General features: G+C 54.2%; 1 protein-coding gene across 2 annotated transcripts; it reads left to right on the forward strand.

Annotated features, from left to right (window-relative positions):
* Positions 1–391: 391 nt before the first annotated feature.
* Positions 392–22,951, forward strand: ERBB2 (erb-b2 receptor tyrosine kinase 2). Of its 2 annotated transcripts, none has more exons than XM_019747689.2 (27): positions 392–756; positions 6,881–7,032; positions 7,909–8,122; positions 9,330–9,464; positions 9,772–9,840; positions 10,008–10,123; positions 10,251–10,392; positions 11,258–11,377; positions 11,692–11,818; positions 13,359–13,432; positions 13,519–13,609; positions 13,814–14,013; positions 14,382–14,514; positions 14,598–14,688; positions 15,391–15,551; positions 17,489–17,536; positions 18,289–18,427; positions 18,519–18,641; positions 18,946–19,044; positions 19,305–19,490; positions 19,622–19,777; positions 19,894–19,969; positions 20,283–20,429; positions 20,786–20,883; positions 21,084–21,272; positions 21,563–21,815; positions 21,957–22,951. In XM_019747689.2, the coding sequence occupies exons 1-27, from the start codon at positions 684–686 to the stop codon at positions 22,322–22,324; spliced, it is 3,780 nt and encodes a 1,259-aa protein (XP_019603248.2). In that variant the 5' UTR covers positions 392–683; the 3' UTR covers positions 22,325–22,951. The 2 variants fall into 2 exon arrangements, with proteins under 2 accessions (XP_019603248.2, XP_074175460.1); XM_074319359.1 differs by having other exon boundaries at positions 547–756; positions 9,330–9,509.
* Positions 22,952–23,470: the final 519 nt, after the last annotated feature.

Here is a 23,470-nt window from a genome sequence, read left to right on the forward strand (position 1 = left end):
TCCTGGAAGCCACAGGTTAAACACAATACACACCTCTCCTCGACTATCAATTTTACTCCAGAATGTGGTGGGAAAATCATTATTGGTATTAAAACGGATAGGCATGTGATGGAGTAGGATGCAAACTCACCAGAAATGTTTAAGATAAAACGTGCGACTTAAAAGAGAGTTAAGGATGGCAGCCTAAAGCCCTTGCCCCAGACTCCCGGGGGAGGGGGCGCAATCACGTCCTGTGCTTTTAGGGGCTCTCCATGGAAACGAGTGAGAAGTGCAGCAGGCACCCCGGCGTCCGGCCGCTGGGAGGGACGCGCACCCCAGGCCTGCGCGGAGAGAGGGAGAAAGTGAAGCCGGGAGTTGCCACTCCCAGGGACTTGCAGGAATGCGGTTGGAGGGGGTGGCGCGGGGTGGGGGGGGCGAGCTGTGAGCGCGCTGGCTCCCAATCACAGGAGGAGGAGGAGGTAGAGGAGGAGAGCTGCCTCGAGGAAGTACAAGAATGAAGTTGTGGGGCTGAGATTCCCTTCCATCGTGCACAGAGAGCTCAGAAGATCCCCGCCAGGCAACGGCCCGCCCCTTTGCGGGGTGCTCTTTCCGGCGCCGAGCGCCTGGCCTCTCCGCCTGCCTTGCCCGGCGCCCCCTCAGCCTGGTCCAGCCGGAGCCATGGGGCCGGAGCCTCAGTGAGCACCATGGAGCTGGCGGCCTGGTGCCGCTGGGGGCTCCTCCTCGCCCTCCTGCCCTCTGGAGCCGTTGGCACCCAAGGTGGGTCTGAGTTGGGGAGGGCAGGGAGCCGCGACGGGACCTTGCAGCCTGGGACCCCCGCTGAAATCCCCGGGCAGGCGAGGTAGGGGATGCCGTACGAACTTCCAGACCCGAAGTTTCGGACAGTCCAGGCGCTCGGAGCCGCCGGCCCTCTGCGGGGAGGGGGCAAAAAAAGGTGGGGCAGGGGGGTCAATTACACCGAAGCGCCTCTCGATGTCTCATTATGGAGACAGGCGCTTTCCGGACTCCGCGACAGCGTCGGGAACTTTTCAAAAAAGTTCTCTGAAATTGTTCAGAAAGTTTCTCCCAAAGGGTGTATTGCACTGTGTGTGTGTGTGTGTGTGTGTGTGTGTGTGTGTGTGTCCCCTTCTTGAGCCCCCTCGAGCTTTCTCAAAGCCTTTCCAGTTGGCAGCCTCCGCCTCCGGACTGGACTGGGCTGGATTCCCCGGGGGTCCCTCCTGCCCTGCCCCTACCCCTACCCCCTCCTCGCCCCCTTCAGCCGACTGGGTTTAGTTACTCCAGCTTCAGGCAAGATCGGGGTGTGGAGGGGGAGGTGGGGAAAGCAACCTGTCGGGCCAGAGCCGGGAGGAGAGGGTGGCCAGTCGGACTGCGAAGTTGCCTCACGCTGGAGTCGGGGGTGTGGGGGGGGGGAGGGGGAGACGTTTGTTTTGAACAAGTTTCTTTAGGGCCAGCTCCTAAAGAGACTGTGTGCTTTGTGACTTTTGAAGAGCATGGGCGGCAGAGGGGTGGTGGTGGGTTTCTTAGTCTGGGGCATAAAATGGGAGAGTTCTATGAGAGGGATTCCTGGGCAGTGGGAGGCGAAGAAATAGGACCAGATAGGGGTATGCAGAGGGGTGGGTTGTGCTGCCTTTCCCCTCACGCTGCGTGTGGAGAAGCGTGATGGGGAGACTACCGTGTTTCTGGCCGCATCTGTCCATCCGTATGCAATAACGATTAAAGCTGGAAATACTGCGCATGGTATTTTGCATGGGTTCCCTCCTTTAATCCTCAGAACAACCCTATGAGACAAGTTCTACTGATATTCCCATTTTCCTCGTAAAAACCTGGGCTTAAAGAGGTTAAGTAGCAGCAAGTAAGTAGTGGGTCCCGATTGGACCCCAGTGAGCCCCCCAACCATACATTTGAAATCACTGTTAATCTACCTTGAACAATGGCGTCACTGCTCCCTGCATCACTGGGTCCTGGGAGTAGTGGGTGGTCTCCATAGATCAGGGAGTCTGGAGAAGGGGTGGGTGTCATCCTGTTTGTGTCACCTGAGGGCCCCTCTGCCAGAGCATTGCTGTGATATCTGAGGGGTGTTCTTGAGGTGTGTGTGTGTGTGTGTGTGTGTGTGTGTGTGTGTGTGTTTGCGCGCGCGCGCGTGCATGCGTGCGTGTGCGCGCGCGCTTTGTGTTGCCAAACAGTCTCTCTGCTGACTTGGGGACTTGAGTGAACTCTGCCCTCTCAAGGAACTCCCTGAAGGTGCTGGGCCAGCTCTGCTGTAAACAGCGGGAGGTGGCCCCACGCCTTCCCTCTGAGGAAGAAGTCTCCTTTCCCGGAGGGAGCCCATCCTTCCCTGTTACCCAGGCCGCGTCTTCACCTCTGACCTTCTGAGAAGGGTGAGGGCTGGCTGGGCTGTCAGGCTGAGCTGTTGTCCTCCTCATCTGGGCCTTCGAGTTGAACAGGTGGGAAATGGCTGGGTTGCTGCAGTGCTGGGAACGAGGAGTCAGTTCCCCCATGGGAGACTGGGGTCTCCTCCTCACTCCTCAACCCACACTGCGGGTGCAGACAGATGTTGAATGTGTTGCTGGAAATGGTCTAAAATGGCAGCACACCACCAAGCTGCCTCTAGCACCCTTATTACATCCAAGGGCTGAGAGCTGGGTTAAGAATGTGGGGGAAGGGGAGATGGAGCAAGACCCAGAGAGGCGGGATTTTTCTGAGATCCTCTCTTAGAGGTCAAGGTTTTATAAAGGGTAGCACACACATCCTTTTTATCTTGCAGAGCTCATATTGAATTCCCATACGATTCTCCCAACAGCCTCTTTCCTTCTTTTTACTATACTTAGGGAAAGTAACTTCATTTTAATACTCACAGACACACACAAACAATTGAAAGACGCACAAACAATTGAAAAGATGGGATCCAATGCAAAAAGAGAAAATACATTGCATTCCAAATACAAAGCACCTTTTCTTTTCTCTCAGTTGGGAATTACCCATACTACTGCTGTGGGAACTTCCGTTTCACAAAATGTACATCGTGTTTCCTATATGCCAGGTTCTTTATCCATACAGTTTCATTTCATCTCTGTAACAATCCTGTTAAGTTTCTGCACAGATGAGAAAACTGAAGTTCAAATAAATGAAGTGACTTAGCCGAGGTTTCCCAGCCACCCAATAATGTCCAGGGCAATTTCGGACTCTAACAAGGAGGCATTAAGAGTTGGTCACTCTTGTTCCATTCAATAGGAATGGGTTGAGCAAAGCCTCAGGGGCAGCCAGGGAGCCCGACTATTCTGTTATGCAGGTGAATGTTCTTCCTTATTTAGGCTGTAGAAAGTGTAGCTGAACGGCCCCCCACCCATGTCATCGCTTGGCTTTGGAGTTCTCTCTCTCTCTGTCCAGCCCATGTCTGCTTTCTTCTTGGGCGCTCCCAGAGTGGCAGGGAACTGAGAGCAGGAGTGGGGCAGAGGCCAGTGGGACTTACAGGGTTGTGGGGAGGGAGATAGCTGGAGTGGAAGCATGAGGGGCCAGTGTGGGACGGGGAACTGGTGTAGGCCTGAGGTAGTTGTGTCTGCCCCTGGGTGCTGGAATGATTTGGAAAGAGATTCTCCTCCCTGCCCTCGGCCTGTGGGCAGCCCCTCTGAGGTGACACTTCTTGCTAGGCCACCTTTCCTTTCCACCCCTGGGCAAGGGGTGTGTGCTCTCTCACGGAGTGGGAGAGTTATAGCCAATGTTGGTGTTGTCTCAGCACTGTTTACAAAGCCTTGTCATGTTTACAGATTGCTTTTTGATTCACTATCTCACTTAACTTCTCTGCAGAGGAAGAGTTGTTATTGTTTTATTATCTCCTTACAGCCAAGGTCAGGTCAGTAAATATTCATTGAGTGCCTACTAAAGTCACAGGTACTGCTGGGCCTAGAGATGAACCTGATTTGGCCTCTGCCCTGGACGTCCAGAGACTTATTCAAGGTCACACAGTGAGTGGCCCAGCTAGGGTTCTGTTCTGATGACCCTGAGCCCAGGTCTCAGTCTGCCTTACACTATATCAGGGGTATGGTGGCTGAGTCCTCGTGTCACTAGCATGGGCTCTGGCGCCCTGGGTCTGGGGGAGATGAGCTTTGGGGATGCAGGTAGTGTGCATGGAAACCAAAGGCGGTGTTGGCTTTCATGCTGGCGAGTAAGAGAAGCAGCTGGTGCTGAAGGCTGGTGGGAAGGAGAGAACCCACTTGAGAGCAGCCCAGAGCTGGGACCAAACCCTGACCACTGAAGTCCAGCTGGAGGGACATGAAGGACCGTGACCAGCCTCTGAGCAATAGGATGATCTCAACTGGTCCCTTTTGGTTTGGAGACTCTTGATTGGACTTCATTCATTCATTCATTCATTCATCCAGTGCTCACTATGTGTTTGTCTGGGCTGTGAGCTGGTCCTGCCTCACGCTGACTGCCAGGAGAGCTGGAGACTGGGGCTCCTAAGGGGCAGATGTCCTGGAGACAAAGAGCTCCCCTGTGTGGAAGAGGACCTCCTATCCCTCAAGAAAATCAATGGGAGTAGGGCTGGGGAGGGGGGAGTGGTCAGGAGATGGGGGAGTGAGAGGAGGTGGGGGGTGGGGATCATGGGAGGTGGAGGTAAGGGATGTATCAAGAAGGCCTTGGCTTCATGTCAGGTTGGTGGGGGGCTTAGTCTGCAAGGCTCCAGCTCCCTGGGAGTGGGTCTCAGGGTACCAATTTTACTACCTGTTACAAACACTTAAAGACTCTTAATCAGACTCAAATTGGCCCCAAACAAATTTAGTAGTTGGGCGGGGCTGCCACTCGTTCTGTTCCTCCTGCCCTGCCCAGCCCAGCCACCCTGCCTTACCCAAAGCCTGTAATGTTTTCCAGTGGCATCAGTAGAGTTGGTGTGTATTTATGTTTGCGTGGGGTGTGGCGTGAATCTGTGTGTGTGCTGTTAGGCCTAGTGAAAGGAATGTGGAATCTAAAAGTCAGACAGACTCGAGTTCAAATCCTACCTCTATCGCTCACAAGCTTTATCATTTTGGAAGAATGACCCGTCAGCCTTCGTTTTTTTCTTGGCAAAATAGAAGTCCCTGGCCTCTGCAGGACGATATAAGGCTCTACCCAGAGTGCCTGCTAAGTACACAGTAGGTGCTCAGTTAATGCAGCTGCCCCCAGTGTTCCATTGTTGTTGTTTTCCTATTGCCTGGTTGCCACAGCTGGTGTCCTTTGGAGCAGCACAGGGCTGCAGGGGGTGGAGACAGCCCCTGTCCCAGCTCTGCTGGTTCCTTTCCCAGGCTTGGGCCAGGGCCTTGGGGTCTGGGCCTGGAGACAGCTGTGCCTACAAAGCAGCTGAAGCTGAGGCCGGGGGAGGTCCTGGCAGCAGGGCGTTATTTTAGGCCGGCCACCCCCAGCTCCTGTTTCTTTGGGAGTCTGGGGGGAGGGACCCTGGATCTATTTCTGGGCCCTCCCCTTCCTCCCTGTTTGCTTCCTTCCCTATCTGCCCCCAGGGGTAGGAACAGAGACCACTCTGGGTGTTACTAGGAGGCTCAGGAAGCAACTTCAGTGGGGCTTGCCCCATCAGCCTTTCCCTAGTTTTCTGGGGGCAGGGGGTATCTCTCATTACCCACTGGGATTTGACCTCCAGCTTCAAGTTGCTGGCAGAGCAGCAGGAGCCCTGGTGTCAGTCCTTGAGGTCACCACTGTGCTATCCCCCTGCATCTGCACGTAGTTTGGGGGAGGTGGAGTGGTGACCAACAGGAATTCCGGGCAGCTCAGGCACCTGTGGGCCTGTGTACCTGGGGGTGCCCTTTGCCTACCTCCCCCTGGCACACCCTCCTGGCCAGGACGCATCAGGTGATTCATCTTCTCACTAGAGCAGAAAAACAAGTTAAACTGGGCACTTTAATTTCCCCCCTGCTGGCAGGCATGGTGCCAGCTGCGGCCCCCAGCACCCCCCTTCCAGGGGTCGTTTGCCCCTGATAGTATCCCTGGGCTTTGTGGGTACTTCTGGTCTCAGGGACACTCAACTGTGGTCCAGGTGGGCCCAGGAGCAGTCATCTTGATGCCCCGTGGCTAATGGTTGGCACTCGGCAGGTACACAGGCTGACGTAGTGCTTTTGTGGCAGGAGTTTCGTGGCATAGATTCTGCCAGCTGCTTCTGGAGTCTTGCCCTGAGGAGGTGGCAAGGGTGACGTACCAGAGCAGGAACCTTTGGAATAGGCATCACTGTGTCCCAGGATTCGTAGTCTGGGGACCAGATGCCCGTAACTGGGGTCTGATGCTCTTTGTCTCTGCCTGGGGGAATTCCAGAGGTCTCTGCAGTGGCTAGGTGGTCCTCATGGCCCCTGCTATGATTCCAGCTGACCCTCCTTTCCCACTTTCTGGGTGGCATTGTGGGGGTGGATATCCCTTGCCAGGAGGTTGGCATGTGGGTGGCATTGGAATGGGGTGGGGAGAATGCCCCGAGTTTGTTTGCTTGGGAGAGGGGCAGGGGGTATCCAGCGGGTTCATGATTCATCATCCCTTCTCTTGGGGGATTTTTACCCCTTGGCCCTCAGTCATGCCTTTGGGACAAAGAGGCTTTCTTTGCCAGCCAACTCCCTGGATTGGATGGGCAAGCTCCCTAGGGCTGGCACAACAGGGCCCCCTCTGGGTGCTCAGGATGGGCTGAGTCAGAAGGAGCCTTCTTCCCTGATTTCCTCCTCTTTCCAAACTTGCAAACTTCCTTTTGCTGTTGCACGTTCTGCAGATGTTAGGGATGTGGGAGGAGGGGTCCTTCAGTTGTGCTTTCTCGCTGTCAGAGATGGCATGGCTCTGGGGAGTGACTGTGGAGGAGGCAGCCAGGTGGGAGAAGTTTATTGGATGGGCAGTGCCCTCTGACCCGTCTTTTCCCTCCTGCCAGTGTGCACCGGCACCGACATGAAGCTACGGCTCCCAGCCAGTCCCGAGACCCACCTGGACATGCTCCGCCACCTCTACCAGGGCTGTCAGGTGGTACAGGGGAACCTGGAGCTCACCTACCTGCCCGCCAATGCCAGCCTCTCTTTTCTACAGGTGAGCCCCACGGGCAACCCAGCCAGTCCCTGCCTCCAGCTGGGCTGAGCCCTCTGCTTATAGGTGGGTGGTAGAAGAGGCCTGTATTTCCTCTCGTGGTTTCTCAACCAGAAGTCCTTTCTGATGTCTAACCCCTGTCTGTTCTACTGCAAGACCAGTTGACGCCCTCTCTACGACGTGGCTGGCCATGGACATCTCTAGGTGGAATGCATTTGTTGCTTTCCTCTCTTGCCAGCACGATCACCTCCCCCTGTCCAACTACCCAGCCACTGTCCCTCTCCCACCAGGAGTAGTGAAAAGGCTGATGGGAAATGTGGGTTCCAGGGCCAGTTCTGCTGCTGACAAGCCATGTTAATGTGGTCTAGGATCTTGGCTTCACTGGGTGTCAGTTTTCTTATCTATATATTGGGAGCAATAGGCATGCTTTGACTCCGCCTGGGGGGCCCATTTTGAAGATAAAATGGGAAATGTGTGTGAAAGGGTCATGAGCAGGAGAGAGTGGAAACCAGCCTGTTGGCCTGTTTCCATGGTGCCCTGGGGTGGGGTCATGTGTGCAATGCTCAGATGTCATCTCATCCAGGCCTTTCCTTTTACAGATGAAGAAACTGAGATGCAGAGAGGGTGGGGCACTTGCTCACAGTATACAAAGTGTCCCCCCCCCACCATTATCATTCTTGATCACATAGGAATCTGGTTCGGGGAGGTGGGGAGTGGCCTCGATTTCCATATTATGCATGAAGGGAGCAGGACTGCTCAGTGGATGGGAGCCTTGCCCAAGATCCCCAAGCACTGGGTAACCCTGAGGAAGCTTTGGGGGAGGGTAGTATTCCAGGGCCCAGGCCTGTCTCAGCCCCTTCCTACCCTGTCCCCTCCCAGGATATCCAGGAGGTGCAGGGCTACGTACTCATCGCGCACAACCAAGTGAGACAGGTCCCACTGCAGAGGCTGCGAATCGTGCGAGGCACCCAGCTCTTTGAGGAGAAGTATGCCCTGGCTGTGCTGGACAATGGCCACCTGCTGGACAGTGCCACCCCTGTGGCAGGGGCTGCCCCAGGAGGGCTGCGGGAGCTGCAGCTGCGAAGCCTCACAGGTGGTCACCGTTATCATTGAAATCTCCTAGTATTGAGAGCTGACCAGGGCCACTGCCAGCCAGGGGAAGCTTTGCGTGAATTAGAACTTGTGTCCCTTGGGCTGGCCCGCTGGCCCGGTGGCTCAGGTGGTTGGAGCGCCGTGCTTCTAATGCTGAGGTTGCCAGTTCGATTCCCACATGGGCCAGTGAGCTGCACCCTCTACAGCTAAGATTGTGAATAACGGCTCTCCCTGGAGCTGGGCTGCCATGGGTCGGCGCAGGCTGCTGTGTGCTGCTGTGAGTGGCCGGCAACCATTGTGAGTGGCCAACAGCCGGCAAGAGCTGCTGTGCGCGGCCGACCGATGAGGCAGCAGCCAACTGCCTCAGCCGGGGGGAGCGCAAGACTCAACACCAGCATGGGCCAGGGGGCTGTGTCCTGCACAACTAGACTGAGAAACAATGGCTTGAACTGGCGTTGGGGGAGGGGGAGGTGGAAGACGGGGAGGAAAAAAACAAAAAACCAAAAACTTGCGTCCCTTCTAGATAGATGCAGGTGGAGCTAGGGAAGGTGGCCTTGTGAAGATTAGAAAAGATTTCCCTTCTTGCCAGGAAGTCGCAGCTTGCGCCAGCCTGCACAGTTTGATAATTAGAATGCAGGGTGGGTTTTTGCCCACTTCTTGGCTGAGTACACATGTGCAGTGAACAACCTGTGTAACGGTACATGGCAGCCCTGGGGCTGACAGTGTCCCAAACCCTGTGTGCCAGGGCCTTTTTATGCATGATCCCATTTCAGTCGTGCTATACTCTTTCAAGGGAAGCATCAATATTTTTCTCATTGTACAGATGAGAAAACAGATTTACAGAGGATAAGTGACTTGTTCAAGGTTACACAGCTAGTTAGTGGTGAGGCTGGGTTTCAGACTCCATAGTCTCTCTTAACCGCCAAGCAGTGTGCACGGAGTAGATAGAGGTCAGGTGAGAGGAGAGAGTGACCTGGATCTCTGGAGCCTGCCACGGACAACTCTCTCCTCCCTGGATCTCATTTGGTTCATGTGTGTGTCGGGGCGAGTGGTGTCGGTGTGGGCAGGGCTGAAAGATGATGAAGGTGTCTTCTCTGCTGCCTGGGGAACCTGGAGTGTGTTTGAGAAGCCTCTTCCCCGTTTAGAAGGCGGGAGGACAGAAGGTGACAGACAGGGAAAGAAGCCCCTGATTATTCCCTGTCCCACAGAGATTCTGAAGGGAGGGGTCTCGATCCAGAGGAACCCCCAGCTCTGCCACCAGGACACAGTTTCGTGGGGGGACATCTTCCATAAGAACAACCCGCTGGCCCTCATGCTAATAGACACCGACCGCTCCCGGGCCTGTAAGCCGAGCTCGTCCCCCCTGCCTGCAGCCTCCTCTCTCTCAGGCAGGCCCCCGCCCTCCATCCCGCCCAAACTCCTGGCTTACGTCCTCCGCCCCACTCCCTGCACTAATACCACGTATTTCCTCTTTCTTGTGCCTCCTGCCATCTCTATGTTTGTCTCTGTGGCCCTCTTTCTGTCTCCCTCTGCTTCTAGATTGTGTCTGTTTTTAGAGTCCTCTTTGCCAGCCTGGGTCTCTCCCTCACTATGCATTCTGCCTCCTGCTTGATTTCTGTCTCTCTCACTGTCTTTCTGCTCTCTCCCCAGGCCAACCCTGTTCTCCGGCTTGTAAAGCCTCCTACTGCTGGGGAGAAAGTTCCAAGGATTGTCAGAGCTGTGAGTCTTATGGAGGCAGGGCTGGGTAGAATAAAGGTGACATGGGAGGGTGGGATACTGGGCCTCAGGTGTCTTCCCTGGGACAGGGGGTCTCCCCAGAAGGTGATGCTGGGGAGGGCTGGTGCCCAGGCTGCCTCCCAGACCTCATCCTGCCCTCTGCCTGACAGTGACGCAAACTGTCTGTGCCAGTGGCTGTGCCCGGTGCAAGGGCCCACTGCCCACCGACTGCTGCCATGAGCAGTGTGCTGCTGGCTGCACAGGCCCCAAGCACTCCGACTGCCTGGTACGTGCCCGTTGGTCCCCACCCCTTGGGGGGGCAAGGGAGGGCGCACCCCACCTGGTACTGCCCTATGGCCCCTGTCACATCAGGGAAAAACAGCCCACTGACCAGCAGCTGCCTGTCCTCCCAGGCCTGCCTCCATTTCAACCACAGTGGCATCTGTGAGCTGCACTGCCCAGCCCTGGTCATCTACAACACGGACACCTTCGAGTCCATGCCCAACCCTGAGGGCCGTTATACTTTCGGCGCCAGCTGTGTGACCGCCTGTCCCTGTGAGTGCCTGGGAGTAACATATTTGTGGTCATTTTGCTGGGGAGGTCGGTGTATGTAAATAGGAGCATATTGTATCGTCTGCCCTTTGCTTTGGAGAGCGGGTCCTGACGGTTCTTGTCGAGCTGCCTTGTTCTTTCAACAGCTGTGGAGCAGGTGACAGCAGCAAAGAGTAGCAGTGAAGGGCCCAGGCCCGGGAGCCAGACTGCCTGGGTTTGTCAGCCTGGCTCTACCACTGCTAGTCACGTGAACTTGCTGTGCCCGAGTTTCCTCATCTCTAAAATGGGGGCAAAAGTAGTCCCAACCTCATAAGGTGGTTATAAAGGTTGACTGAGTTAATATGCATAAGCTCGTTCAACAGTGCCTAGCACGTACTGAGTGCTCCTAATGTTGGTTTTTCTTCTGTAGTCTACATTGATCAGTTTTCTTTAACAGCTCCCCTACTTCCTGATGGGCTTTTAGGGACTGGCCTTGGATCAGGGACCTTTTTCCTTCTCTCATGAGAGACAGGAGGGGGCTCTCAGGTCCTGGTGGTAGCCTCCCCACGGTGGGTGACAGTACCAAATGTAGAGCCAGACCGTGTGGGTTCAAATCCTGGCTCCTCCAGTCACTAGCACAATGACCTTGACAAATTTACATAAAATTGTACTTTGGTTTCTCTTTTGGCAAAATGGGACTCTCACTGTGTCTATCACACAGACACAGTGGTTGTGAGGAGTAAATGACTGGTGAGTGTTCCGACCTGTAGTAAGGGCATTTCAGTACTGGCTGATGTCACTCCTATTGTGCTACCTGGGCACGGTGACACTGCTCATGCTGGGGCATGAAGGGCCGGGCCATGTGGACACACAGTCCTGCTCTCCTCAGACAACTACCTATCGACGGACGTGGGATCCTGTACCCTGGTCTGTCCCCTGAACAACCAGGAGGTGACAGCTGAGGATGGAACACAACAGTGTGAGAAGTGCAGCAAGCCTTGCGCCCAAGGTACTCACTGCCGCCCCCCGAGGCAGGCTGCAGGTCCTGTCCCTCTGCACCCAGCCTGGCCTTGTCCACTGTCCCACCCTTCCTCAGATCCTGCTGAAACCCGGTCCTTTTCTGCCACTGTCTCTGCCCTTGGCTCTCCCCAGATCAGCTCCAATCTCTCCCGTATCTCGCTAGTGTGGGGAGGGGGCATGTGGCTCCAGGGTGGGATGTGGACAGGACCCAGGAGTTTGATTCCCGGTGCTGCATATGGGGGCTGAACAGTCCCCGTGCAGGGGCTGAGATGGCCCCTTTACCACCTGCCCCACTCCCCACAGTGTGCTATGGTCTGGGCATGGAACACCTGCGGGAGGTGAGGGCGGTCACCAGTGCCAATATCATGGAGTTTGCCGGCTGTAAGAAGATCTTTGGGAGCCTAGCGTTTCTGCCAGAGAGCTTTGAGGGGTAAGGATACTCAGAGTTAAGGGTGGGTACAATGGCCTGAGACCGCATCAGGACAGTCACTGATTCCTGAAGACCCGGAAGTGGCAGCATCTGGGGGTGACAGAGGTGGGAGGCCAGGAACGCAGAGGAAGCAGGTGGGAGACCAGAGGGGGCAGGGACTTCTAGGGGGATTATTTTCATAAATGACATGTTGTCCGTGAACATGCACTTGTGTGGAGGTCCAGCCATCCAGATAAAGTTACATTCTCCTTGAGTTCATTGTAGCTTTATTCATAATAGTCCTAAACTGGAAATAACACAAATGTATATCAGGTGAATAAATAAATAAATGGTAGTCTATCTACACAATTAAATTCTCAGCAATAAAAAGAAACTACTGATACACACAGCCATATGAATGAGTCTCAAAAACATTGTTAAGTGAAATAAACCAGACAAGAGAGTCCACAGTGTATGATTCTCTTTATGTGAGGTTCTTCACAGGCAAAACCACTCTGTGATAGCAATCAGAACAGTGGTTACCCTGGGCTGGGTGGACTAGAAAGGGACACAACAGAAATTTCCGGGGTGATGGAAATGTTTTGTATATCAATTGGGGTGGGGGAGCCATGAGTGAATGTATTTGTCAAAACACATCAAAACTGCACAGCAAAAATCTGCATTTTGTTATATGTGAATTACATCTCAATAAAATGTGTATTAAAAAGGAGAAAATTCCTTTCAACACTTCCTCCACCTTGACTCCCCCTTCCAGAAGAGACCACTATTAACAGGTTGTGTGTTCTTCTAGACCAGTTATGCCCACATAGATGCTCACAGAGAAACGTAGTTGTGGTCATTTTGCTGGGGAGGTCGGTGTACGTAAATGGGAGCATATTGTATCGTCTGCCCCTTGCTTTGGAGAGCGGGTCCTGACGGTTCTTGTCGAGCTGCCTCGTTCTTTCAACAGCTGTGGAGCAGGTGGCACAGCAAAGAGTAGCAGTGAAGGGCCCAGGCCCGGGAGCCAGACTGCCTGGGTCTGTCAACCTGGCGCTACCACTTGCTAGTCACGTGACCTTGCTGTGCCCGAGTTTCCTCATCTCTAAAATGGGGGCAAAAGTACTCCCAACCTCATAAAGGTGGTTATAAAGTTTGACTGAGTTAATATGCATAAGCTCTTAGAACAGTGCCTAGCACGTACTGAGTGCTCCTAAATGTTAGTGTTTTGTCTACAGTCTGGATAGGTCAGGATTATATTTAACAGCTCTCCTATTTACTGAGAGGTGTTTAGGTAATTTTCAATTTTTCTCGTACACTACTGCCTTGTGCATGCCTCAGGGCCAGTGTCTAAGTCACATTCCTAGAAGTAGAATTTCTTGATCAAAGATTATAAATAATGTTTTGATTGATCCTGTCAAACTAGGGCCAGGCTTTGTAGTTCAGGATGGGAACAGCTGGGCTTGAGCAGAGAGTTAAGTGAAGTTATGAATGGGGTGGCAGGGCCAGCTCTGGGGCTGTGCCCACCCTTTCTTGGCCCTGCTGACTCCTCTCATCCTCCCAGGGACCCAGCCTCCAACACTGCCCCACTACAGCCTGAGCAGCTCAGAGTGTTTGAGACCTTGGAGGAGATCACAGGTGGGCTCTGACTCTGCCTCCTACTCTGAAGGGCCTGGGGGTCCTCGTTCTGTCCCCACGCCCCTAGACTCATCCTGTACCTGCAGGTTACTTGTACATCTCAGCGTGGCCAGACAGTCTGCCTGACCTCAGTGTCTTCCAGAATCTGCGAGTAATCCGGGGACGAGTTCTGCATGAGTGAGCACCAGGGGAAGGGGCCTGACAGGAGGGAGGCCTGGGAGAAGCTGTGGGTGTGCTGGGTCCTCCTGTTCCCCAGGGACTCCATCTGCAGCCTTTCTGTGGGAGTTTGCCAGTGTGATGGGGAGGGCAGCCCTTGCAGACTGGGGAGGGGGAGTCAGCAACGCACTGTTCCCCCTGCAGCTGAGCACTCCTCTCCCACAGTGGTGCCTACTCCCTGACGCTGCAAGGGCTGGGCATCAGCTGGCTGGGGCTGCGCTCACTGCGGGAACTAGGCAGTGGGCTGGCCCTCATCCACCGCAACGCCCGCCTCTGCTTTGTACACACGGTGCCCTGGGACCAGCTCTTCCGGAACCCTCACCAGGCCCTGCTCTACAGTGCCAACCGACCAGAGGATGAGTGTGGTAAGACAGGGAGCCCAGTGCTGCCCGCTCCCCGTCTGCCAGCACACAGGAGTGCCCATGGGCACCTAGCAACAGCAATCTGGGACTTGTGCAGACCGCCTCTCCTTGGTGTGCCATTCTTGACACAGCTCTGGCTGGCTTGACCTCTTGGCATGGCTTTTAGCTGAGTCCTGCCTCACTGCCTTGGCATCCTTCCCTTTCCTTTCCTCTTTGTTCTTAGGACCTCAGAATTGCTTTCTCTCCCTGCCTTGCCCAGGCCCTATCCTACCCCTCCAACCCAGAGCCACCCCCACAGCCTCTTCCCCTGGTTCACTGGGACCTGGAGCCTCCCTTAAGAGTCCCCTCTGACTCCTTCTTCCTCACTGCAGTGGGTGATGGCCTGGCCTGCTACCCGCTGTGTGCCCACGGGCACTGCTGGGGTCCGGGGCCCACCCAGTGTGTCAACTGCAGCCAGTTTCTTCGGGGCCAGGAGTGCGTGGAGGAGTGCCGAGTACTGCAGGGGTATGCGGGGTGGGGCAGGGGGAGGCCGGAGGGGTGCACAGGGGTTTCTTCCAGACCCCCTCACCAGCTATTCCCTCTCTCAGGCTCCCCCGGGAGTATGTGAAAGACAGGTACTGTCTGTTGTGCCACCCTGAGTGTCAGCCCCAGAATGGCTCCGTGACCTGCTTTGGATCGGTGAGGTGCTGGTGGGCTCAGAGCTGGGTGGAGGGAAGTCAGGGTGGGTGGAGAGGATTGCTAAGGACCTGGCCAGTGGCCAAGTCTGGGAAAACATCTGAGGAGAGAGCCCTGAGCTCAGACCCGCACAGCAGGGGGGTGGAAGATGGCTGGGATGCTGGGGACTGCGAGAGCTGTGTCGTGGTCCCTGAGCCCCTTCAGGTGGTGTGGGGGTCCCAGGGGAGCCTATGTTCTTGGCTGTGGCTGTGCCAAGGTGGTTAGACTTGTGGGCTTAGGCATCAGACCACCTGGATCCAAATCCAGGCTCTGCTTCCAACCTTAGTTTGCTCAGTTGTAAAAGAAGTATCATACTAGTACCTGCCTCATTAGGGTACAGTAAGAATTAGCTTACAATAGGGTTTGGCCCAGTGCCTGCGCATGGGAAAGGCTTTCTACATATTAGTTACTATTATTACTTGCTGGAATACCTTAAGTAATGCACTCCCTTCCTAGGCTTCCAGGTCTTCATTTGAAGTCCCTGGCTTGGGGATCAAGCCTTCAAGTGAGGGGAGCGGGGTAAAGAGCAGAGGCTGCAGACACAGCAGGTCTGGGCTGCCCCAGGAGCAGGGTGAAAAGTGCTGCCGAGTGGCAGTGGGAAGCTCAAAGGGGACCCAAGGGCCTGAGCCTACTGCCAGCCCCACGCAAACCTTCCTCCCCTCCCAGGAGGCTGACGAGTGTGTGGCCTGTGCCCATTACAAGGACTCTCCCTTCTGCGTGGCTCGCTGCCCCAGTGGTGTGAAAGCTGACCTCTCCTTCATGCCCATCTGGAAGTTCCCAGATGAAAAGGGCACGTGCCAGCCGTGCCCCATCAATTGCACCCACTCGTGAGTCTGAGGGCCTTTTCGGCAAAAAGGAGGGCTTTGTTCCAGGAGCCTCTCTGGGGCTCTTATTATAAAAGGGGGACACTTCTGCCTTTGCTTACCCTGAGCTTTAATTTTTCATATCTTTTTTTTCTGCCCACAAAAGCAACATGTTATTAAAAAGTTTTTATTGAAATGTGAAATATAAATTAATGTCACTAGCAGTTCTATCCCTACTGTTAATAATTTGTAATATTTTATTCTAGTTTTTTAACTATACATGCTAACATATATAACATATAAAAGATTATACTCTCGTTTTTAATCTGTGCACATTCTAACATATAACATATATGTTAATATACATTATTCTCCAGTTTTTCTTTGTAGTCTAACATTTTTATTTATTTTTTATTTTTTAAGGAGGGCGCAGCTCACAGTGGCCCATGCAGGAATTGAACCGGCAATCTTGGTGTCATTAGCACCACGCTCTAACCAACTGAGCTAACCGGCCACCCCCCTAACATTTTTTATTTATTTATTAGATTTATTGGAGTGACATTGGTTAGTAAAAATGATATAGGCTTCAAGTATACATTTCTATAACACATTATCTGAATATTGCATTGTGTCTTCACCACCCAGAGTCTGTTCTCCTTTCATCACCATGTACTTGATCCCCTTTTCCCTCTTCTACCACCCCCCCAACATATATTTCTTTATATCAAAATAGGATCACAGACCATACATGTTGTTTGCGGATTGTTAAAAGAAACATGCAGTGTTTTTTCATGTCCTAACATAGTGATCTACCCTATTTTTATTTTTTTCATATAGTTGTCTTTAATTACACATGCAGTACGTGAGTACATTCTTGTGATAAACATTTTCAGCAATATAGAAGTATACACACTGCAAAGCAAATGTGCTTGTTTGTCCCATCCCCCACCCCTCCCTGGGAGAATCACCAGATTCACTCTGGGTGTCCGTCCTGGCTCTCTCTCCACACATCTACATAAACATATATTATATTTGTATTAGATTGAGTCATATAAATTGTTGTTTTTGTAGATCAAAAATGGTCGAGACACAGCAATTTCATATAGTTCAACTCATAATCAGTTTTGGTTTTTGTGTGCATTTTTTATGTAACTGAATCATACTCCACATATTGTTCTGCACGGTGCCCCCCGCCCCTTTATGTGCCTTGGAGTCCTTTCTTGTGAGTGCACATGGAGCTACCTCCTTTTTTTCGGTTTTTTTAATGACTCCATCCGCAGCATGGATGTAATATTTAACCATGTATATCCCTGTTTGAGGGATATTGATGGATCTTGTTTCCTTGTTTGTTTTGCACTTGAGCTCCACGTTCACGTGAGCATCTTGTACATGCCCCCCAGTGTACAGGTGCTGGCATTTTTAGGGTATATCCTGAGAGGTGGAACTGCTGGGTCACAGACATTATTTAATAGGTGTTGCCAAATTTTCTTCTGCAGAAGTTGTGCCAGTTTACTACCTTGGCCTTTCACGGAGGGAATGGCCATGATTTTGGACTTGACGCTCCTTTTGGTGTTCCACCACAGGGCACACCACAGGGAGGTACAGGGCAGCAGGGGGTGCCAGGTCACAGACTGGAGAAGAGATCCCCTTGTGGGGTAGGAGAAAGACACTGGTGACCTTGAACCCAGTTTCTGCCTTTGTCAAATGATAACAACCCAGCCACATGGGTGGCCGGTTAAGCCAGTTGGTTGGAGCGTGGTGCTAGTGGCACCAAGATTGCCGGTTCGAACCCCACATGGGCCACTGTGAGCTGCGCCCTCCTTAAAAAACAAAACAAAACAAAACAAAACTTTAAAATGTTTAAGTAAAATAACCCAGCCACACCTACCTCAGCACTGCTGTGAGGCTGGAGTGAGACAGGAGGTGGTTCCAGCCTGTTGACAGGACTTTCTCTCCTGCAGCTGTGTGGACTTGGACGACAAAGGCTGCCCCGCCGAGCAGAGAGCCAGGTCAGCTTGCTCCCCAGGATGCACCCCATGTTGCCCCTCAATCCCCCACCAGCCCCGGGGAGTTAGTGGGGAGTTTTGGGGAGAAAAACAGATTGGAGTATGTCCTAGGCAGTCCTTTGTCTATAAAACAAGTGTTTATTAGAGGTCTGTGATGTGCTAGCCCTTGGCTAAGCAAGGGAAAGAGGCAAGGGTGACATAGGGTTAGTACCCAGGAGTGCCATCTATTCCAGGATGAGTCTTGAAAGGTGATCTTATGGAGATATGGTGGTCCGGGCGGAAGTAACAGCATGTGCGAAGGTTGGGAGGTGTGGAAAATCATGACCTATGGCTGAAAAATTTGGCTAGAACATCAGAATCACTGGGTGTACATTCCTGGGCCCCACCCCATACCACAATCAGATTCTCAGGGGGTGGGGCTCTACACTTGTGCACATTAACAAACTTCTTGGTGATTTTTATCCGGAAGTTTGAGAATCCTGGACTAGAGCCATGGGCAAGAGCATAGACAATTGGGAGATGTGGGTGGAGAGGGCTTTGAATGTCCAGCCAGGAGTTTGGACTTGATCCTGGAGGCAACAGGAAGCCAAGGGAGGTTTGAAAAGAGGGAAGAGAGGCTGGGGATGGAAGTGTGTGGGTCATCCTCCCAAATTCCCTTTCCAAATGCCAGCGACCTTCATGCCCCTCCACGGAGAGGCTTCATCCCTTCTGCCCAAGACTGGTCCCCAATCCCTGACCTTGGCTTCTGTCCCCAGTCCTGTGACGTCCATCATTGCCACCGTGGTGGGCGGCCTGCTGTTCATGGTCATGGCGGTAGTCTTCGGCATCCTAATCAGGCGACGGCGGCAGAAGATCCGAAAGTACACGATGCGGAGACTGCTGCAGGAAACGGAGGTGAGGTGGCCCGAGGGCCTCCCTGCTCGCCTGGGCTCTGCGGCCCAGCCCCGCAAGCACTCATGCACGGTTACCTCCTCACTCATCTCAGCTGGTGGAGCCTCTGACCCCTAGCGGAGCGATGCCCAACCAGGCTCAGATGCGGATCCTGAAAGAGACAGAACTGAGGAAGGTGAAAGTGCTTGGATCAGGAGCTTTTGGCACAGTCTACAAGGTCAGAGGTGGGGCCAAAGTCCTGGTGGGTGGTCCCAGACGATGCGTCGGGTGTGGCCAAGGGTTCTATTGGGGAAGGTAGCCGAGAGCTGGGGCGGGTGGTATTTGGTACAGCAGTTATAGAGGGTGGAACAAGGGCAGGGGAGTGGATCGTGGTGCTAAATAGTGAGGTTGTTGCTGAATAGCGGGCTTGGCCCAAGGAGGGGAAGGGTATTCGGAGCATAAGGAATGACCTTCTGGACTGCTGCAGGTTGGAAGGATCTGGCTGGCACTCTTCCTGCTCACATCCTCCTCTTTCTGCCCAGGGCATCTGGATCCCAGATGGGGAGAATGTGAAAATCCCAGTGGCCATCAAAGTGTTAAGGGAAAACACATCTCCCAAAGCCAACAAAGAAATCTTGGACGTAAGCCCCTCCACCCTCTCCAGCCAGGAGTACAGGAGGTCTGGGGTCTGGGCTCTCTCTTCACTGGAGTTTGAGGAGACACTCTGTGTTATCCCAAGACCTCAACTCTTACACTCCCCAGTCTGTGGGCTGTAGTTCTGGTTTGTGTTGGAGGGGGTTGGATCTGGTAAGGTCCCATCACACCTCAGCCGTCAGGAGGGACGTGTGGTGGTTGGGGGTTTGTGGTCTCCCATGCCCTCTGAGTATACCCTTGCCCCTAGGAAGCATATGTGATGGCTGGTGTGGGCTCCCCATATGTGTCGCGCCTCCTGGGCATCTGCCTGACCTCCACAGTGCAGCTGGTGACGCAGCTTATGCCCTATGGCTGCCTTCTAGACCACGTCCGAGAACACCGCGGGCGCCTGGGCTCCCAGGACCTGCTGAACTGGTGTGTGCAGATAGCAAAGGTATGCACCAAGAGGCCTGGGCTCTGTGGGTGCCCTTGGGAGCAAGCCTGTCCCCATCCAGGACTAGGATGGGGAGGTGTCCTGGGAGAGTGTGGCCAGAATGTGATTCACACGGATACCTCTTATCCCAGGGGATGAGCTACTTGGAGGATGTGCGGCTCGTGCACAGGGACTTGGCTGCCCGAAACGTGCTGGTCAAGAGTCCCAACCATGTCAAGATCACAGACTTCGGGCTGGCGCGGCTGCTGGACATTGATGAGACGGAGTACCACGCTGATGGGGGCAAGGTCAGAGGAGGGAGCAGTGAGGCAGGGTGGAATGGCATCTGGCCCTGGGAGAACTCTGAGAATGGCTATGTCCCCGCCCACACCTAGTTCAAGAACTTCCTCCTCTGCTCTCCCAGGTGCCCATCAAGTGGATGGCGTTGGAGTCCATTCTCCGCCGACGGTTCACACACCAGAGTGATGTGTGGAGCTACGGTGTGTGATGGGGAGGGGTGGCCGAGAAGCCATGGCCCTGTCCATGGGGGGGATGTGGGTGGAAGGATGAGCTGAGATGGGGAAAATGAATGGAGACACCTTAGCATGGATGTGGGACAGAAGGGTGGGGCTGCCAGTGCCTCGGTCTGCCAGGGGCCACATACCCTCGGGACTGGGGGAAGACTTGGTAGCTCCTACCCTGTAGCATCACATCCCTTCCTTCCTTCCCACATGGCTCCTGGACAGAGCCTCTGGGGCTCAGTACACCAAAGCTCCCTCTTTCCCCGACCTCCTAACCCTGTCTCTGCCCCAGGTGTGACTGTATGGGAGCTGATGACTTTTGGGGCCAAGCCTTACGACGGGATCCCAGCCCGGGAGATCCCTGACCTGCTGGAGAAGGGGGAACGGCTGCCCCAGCCCCCCATCTGCACCATCGATGTCTACATGATTATGGTCAAATGTGTGTGGAGGAGCTGTGCTGGCTGCGTGGAGGGCGGGGAGGTCCTGGGCGGAGGGGCCTCCAGGGGGCATGGGAGGGGGCCAAGAGCAGGGTGTATGTGCACCCAGGGGCCCTGATACGGTTAAAGGGTCTTGCCTCCCTTTCACAGTACCAGTCCGGGGAAGCTCCAGAGATCAGCTAGGAAGAGACTTAGCTGCAAAATAAAAAGGGCAAACTTACAGAGATTGTCAAAAGTTCTGGTACCTTAGCTCTGTCACCCCAGGGCTTTCACTAGACCAGACCTGAGAGGGAGAGGGGGCGGGGCTGCTCACAAGCTCCAGCTGGAAGTGAGATGCTAAACTCCCTCCTGCTCCCAGGTTGGATGATTGACTCCGAATGTCGGCCGCGGTTCCGGGAGCTGGTGGCTGAATTCTCCCGCATGGCCAGGGACCCCCAACGCTTTGTGGTCATCCAGGTACTAGGCCTTTCCGCCCCATTCCTGCCTATGACTAAGCGCTCTCCTGCAAAAGGTGGAAAGAGAGATGACTCCTGGGGCCCTGGCCTCCAAGCCCAGCCCTTGTCTGACTCACCTTACGTCTTCTACCTTCCTGAGCCTTCCTCGGGGCCGAGCACTGGGCTGGGGAGAGGCTGCCACACTGTCTCCCTCCTCCCCAGAATGAGGATTTGGGGCCTGCCAGCCCCTTGGACAGCACCTTCTACCGCTCACTGCTGGAGGATGACGACATGGGGGATCTTGTGGACGCTGAGGAGTACCTGGTGCCCCAGCAGGGCTTTTTCTGCCCAGATCCTGCGCCCGGAGCTGGGGGCGCAGCTCACCACAGGCACCGCAGCTCATCCACCAGGGTCAGTGCCCTCGGTCACAGCTGGTGGGTGTTTGGTTACCTCCCCCGACCCCAGTGGACTAGGGTCCCTTTCTCCAATGTCCCCCCCACAACCGTCACCCTCTCATGGAGATCCCATTATCCCTAAGAAGGATTCCTACTGCCTTCCAATCCGTGACCCCATTCTCTCCATGGTGACTGTCATACCCCAAAGGTGACTTCTGTTTCTTTCCTGTTGTCACCTCCCATGGAGTCTCCATCCCAAATCCATGAGTAACTCACTCCCACTATGACCTTCTCTTTTGTCCCCAGAGTGGCGGTGGTGAGCTGACGCTGGGGCTGGAGCCCTCTGAGGAGGAGCCCCCGAGGTCTCCACTGGTACCCTCAGAAGGGGCAGGCTCTGATGTGTTTGACAGCGACTTGGGAATGGGGGCAGCGAAGGGGCTGCAGAGTCTCCCCACACATGACCCCAGTCCTCTACAGCGGTACAGTGAGGACCCCACAGTACCCCTACCCCCTGAGACTGATGGCTACGTTGCCCCTCTGACCTGCAGCCCCCAACCCGGTATGGAATCCAGGCCTGAGCTGAGATTGGGAGGTGGGGAAGTTGGGGACCCTCAGCCGAGGGCCCACTGTGGGGTCTGTGGTAGGAGCTGGGACACATGGGTTCCTTTCCCTAACCAGCCCCTTTCTCTTGCCCTTTCAGAATACGTGAACCAGCCAGAGGTTCACCCACAGCACCCCTCATCCCTAGAGGGCCCTCTGCCTCCTCGACCTGCTGGTGCCACTCTGGAAAGGCCTAAGACTCTCTCCCCCAAGACTCTTTCCCCTGGGAAGAATGGGGTTGTCAAAGACGTTTTTGCCTTTGGAGGTGCTGTGGAGAACCCTGAGTACTTGGCACCCCGTGGCAAGGCTGCCCTTCAGCCCCACCCTCCTCCAGCCTTCAGTCCAGCCTTTGACAACCTCTATTACTGGGACCAGGACCCATCAGAGCGAGGCTCTCCACCCAGCACCTTTGAAGGGACCCCTACAGCAGAGAACCCCGAGTACCTGGGTCTGGACGTGCCAGTATGAACCAAAAGGCCACGTCTACTTTGGTCCTACTGAACCCTCGGGGAGTAGGAAAAGCCTGACTTCTGGCCTCTGTTGGTACAAGGCGGAGAGAGGGCCCTTGGATTACATCCAGTGGAGCCTGCCCTGCCAGGAACCTTCCTTCCTGTTCCAATTCCCAGGTGGCTCAGTCTGGTTAGAAAAGGCTGCAGCACTGGAGAGTCTCGACTGATTGATTCGAGCCTGGCCCCAGCAGATTCTAGGGGCCAATGGATGCCATAACCACAGTCCCCTCAACCTGAGGGACCAGCCCAGCCTGGCTCTCTTCTTCCAGATCTCTGGCACTGAAGGACTTCGGGGTGTTGGGCCTAGGAGGAGAAGAGGCCCGAAGGGAATATCTAGGACAAAAGTTATCCATTCAGAGACTGTTCCTGAGACCTATGGTAGCTCTGCCCCACGAAGGAGGGGGCAGCAGTAGTACCCAGATCTAGTCCTGTACAGTGTTTTTTTGTTTTGTTTTTACTTATTTTTTTTTAAAATATGAAATAAGGACTTGGGGAGAGTGGGTATTGGGGAAGGGGTTGGGGTTCCCTGGGGTTGAGGGAAAGATGTCCCTTCTCCACTTTATGTGCAAATATATTTTGGAAAACAGTTGGGCCCCAGCCTATGTCTGGGGGTGGCTCTGTGCCATCCCTTACTGCTTACCTCCTAATTTAAAAAACTCACCTCATTTTTTTCCTGAAGGGAGTGGCTAGTCTTTAGGAAACCTGAAAGAGAAGCCTATCTTCCAGCTTTCTGGCTTTTGGGTTGGAGGAGGGGGGTGGGCAGTGGGATCTGGGAATTGGGATTGTGATCTGAGAGCCCTTTGACATTCTTGCTTAGAAAAAACAAAAAAACCAGATTTCTAAGGACACTGACTAGATTGGGGTAATTTCTTCCTTGTGGGTAGGGGCGTTGGGGGGAGGGGGGAGGAAAGAGGAGAGGTCACTGTGTGACTGTTTCCTTGCCTTGGCTATGAGACAGGAGATCCTTGAACTAGAAGTACCTATCCAGAAAAAGCCCACCCATCCAGCATGCCCACCCTGGTTAAAGGCTGGGCTGGCCTCTGTGCTCCCCGAACCACACCCCCACTCCCAGACTGGACATAAAAACACACACTAGTTGGCACAG

This window comes from Rhinolophus sinicus, linkage group LG15 (genome assembly GCF_036562045.2).
Source record: "Rhinolophus sinicus isolate RSC01 linkage group LG15, ASM3656204v1, whole genome shotgun sequence".
NCBI lineage: Eukaryota > Metazoa > Chordata > Mammalia > Chiroptera > Rhinolophidae > Rhinolophus > Rhinolophus sinicus.

Coding starts and splice junctions, on each gene's coding strand:
- ERBB2 (XM_074319359.1), top strand. CDS start 684: ATGGAGCTGGCGGCCTGGTGCCGCTGGGGGCTCCTCCTCGCCCTCCTG. Junction 8,123..9,329: donor GCAGCTGCGAAGCCTCACAG/GTGGTCACCGTT, acceptor CCTGTCCCACAG/AGATTCTGAAGGGAGGGGTC. Junction 15,552..17,488: donor CCCATCAATTGCACCCACTC/GTGAGTCTGAGG, acceptor TCTCTCCTGCAG/CTGTGTGGACTTGGACGACA.